A 1,232-nucleotide genomic window follows, 5' to 3' on the forward strand; every position below is an offset into this window, starting at 1 on the left:
GGGCCTTGGCACTGTGTGAGGGGGCCCTGGAGATGAGGGGGGGGCACAGACACTGCAGTGGGGAGCCTGGAAACCACTGCAGGGGGGCCTGGAGACCGCCAGGGGCACTCACGCAGGCCAGCCCTCGAAGGTGGAGACGGTGAAGAGCGCCATCATGCCGGCCAGCACGTTGTCGAAGTTGAAGTCGCTGTTGTGCCAGAGGCGCTCGCGCACCGTGGGGTGCGCCACGTCCCCGTCCTTGTACACGATGAACGTGCCCCTGGGGACCTGCGTCAGCCCCGCCACCCGGGGGGGGGCGGTTGGGGGGCAGTTGGGGGGCAGGTTAGGGGGCAGTTGGGGCGCACTTGCACTCTGCAGGCGTGTGCTTGGCCTCGTCGGTGCAGCTGTAGAACTTGCCCTGGGGGGAGCCGTTTGGAGGGGGGGGGTCATCCTGGGCCCCCCTGGCAGGAGTGACCCCCCCACAGGCCCCCCCGGCCCCCCAGTGTGGCGGCACCTTGAAGAGCTGGACCCCGATGCAGGCAAACATGAACTGCAGCAGTGTTGTCACGATCATGATGTTGCCGATGGTGCGGATGGCCACGAAGACGCACTGCACCACGTGCTGCGCACCAGTGACACCAGTGTCACCAGTAACATCAATGACACCAGTAACACCCCCACCCCCCCAGCACATGCCGTACCTCATACTGCACACCAGTGACACCAGTGTCACCAGTAACACCAGTGACACCACCACCACCACCCCCCCCGGCACGCACTGCACCACGTGCTGCGCACCTGTGACACCAGTGCCACCAGTAACACCCCCCCACACACACACACACACACATTACACCCTGGGCTGCAGCACCAGTACGCGCCAATAACATGCCCTGCACCATGTCTTAGATCACCAGTACTCCCAGTATGCACCAGTAACACTTGCTGCCCCCACACCAGTGCTCCCAGTATACACCAGTAACAGGCACCACTGTCCTCCACACACAGTGCTATGAGAACACCAGTGCACCCAGCACACACCAGTAACACCCACTGCCCCCCCTGTGTCCCCGGAGGGCAACAGCCCCCAGCCCCTCCCAGTGTTCCCAGTGCTCCCAGTCCCACCTTGAGGCCCTTGGCCCGGTTGATGGCTCGCAGGGGCCGGAGGACGCGTAGCACCCGCAGGATCTTCACCACTGAGATGGCGCTGGAGCTGCCGGCGGCATCAGGCCCAGTGCTCCCAGTGCCCTCCC

The 1,232-nt window shown here is 64.7% G+C and overlaps 1 protein-coding gene across 1 annotated transcript in view; it reads right to left on the reverse strand.

The window, feature by feature from the left end:
• The window catches only part of LOC112972618 (voltage-dependent L-type calcium channel subunit alpha-1D-like), a 15,766-nt gene that overhangs the window by 7,661 nt on the left and 6,873 nt on the right, over nucleotides 1-1,232 (reverse strand). The window contains 4 exon segments of the mRNA XM_026079374.1: nucleotides 113-259; nucleotides 345-397; nucleotides 494-601; nucleotides 1,105-1,192. Of these exon segments, the coding sequence (XP_025935159.1) occupies nucleotides 113-259; nucleotides 345-397; nucleotides 494-601; nucleotides 1,105-1,192 (396 nt within the window).

This window comes from Apteryx rowi, unplaced genomic scaffold (assembly GCF_003343035.1).
Source record: "Apteryx rowi isolate R43461 unplaced genomic scaffold, aptRow1 scaffold_1147, whole genome shotgun sequence".
In the NCBI taxonomy this organism is placed as follows: Eukaryota; Metazoa; Chordata; class Aves; order Apterygiformes; family Apterygidae; genus Apteryx; species Apteryx rowi.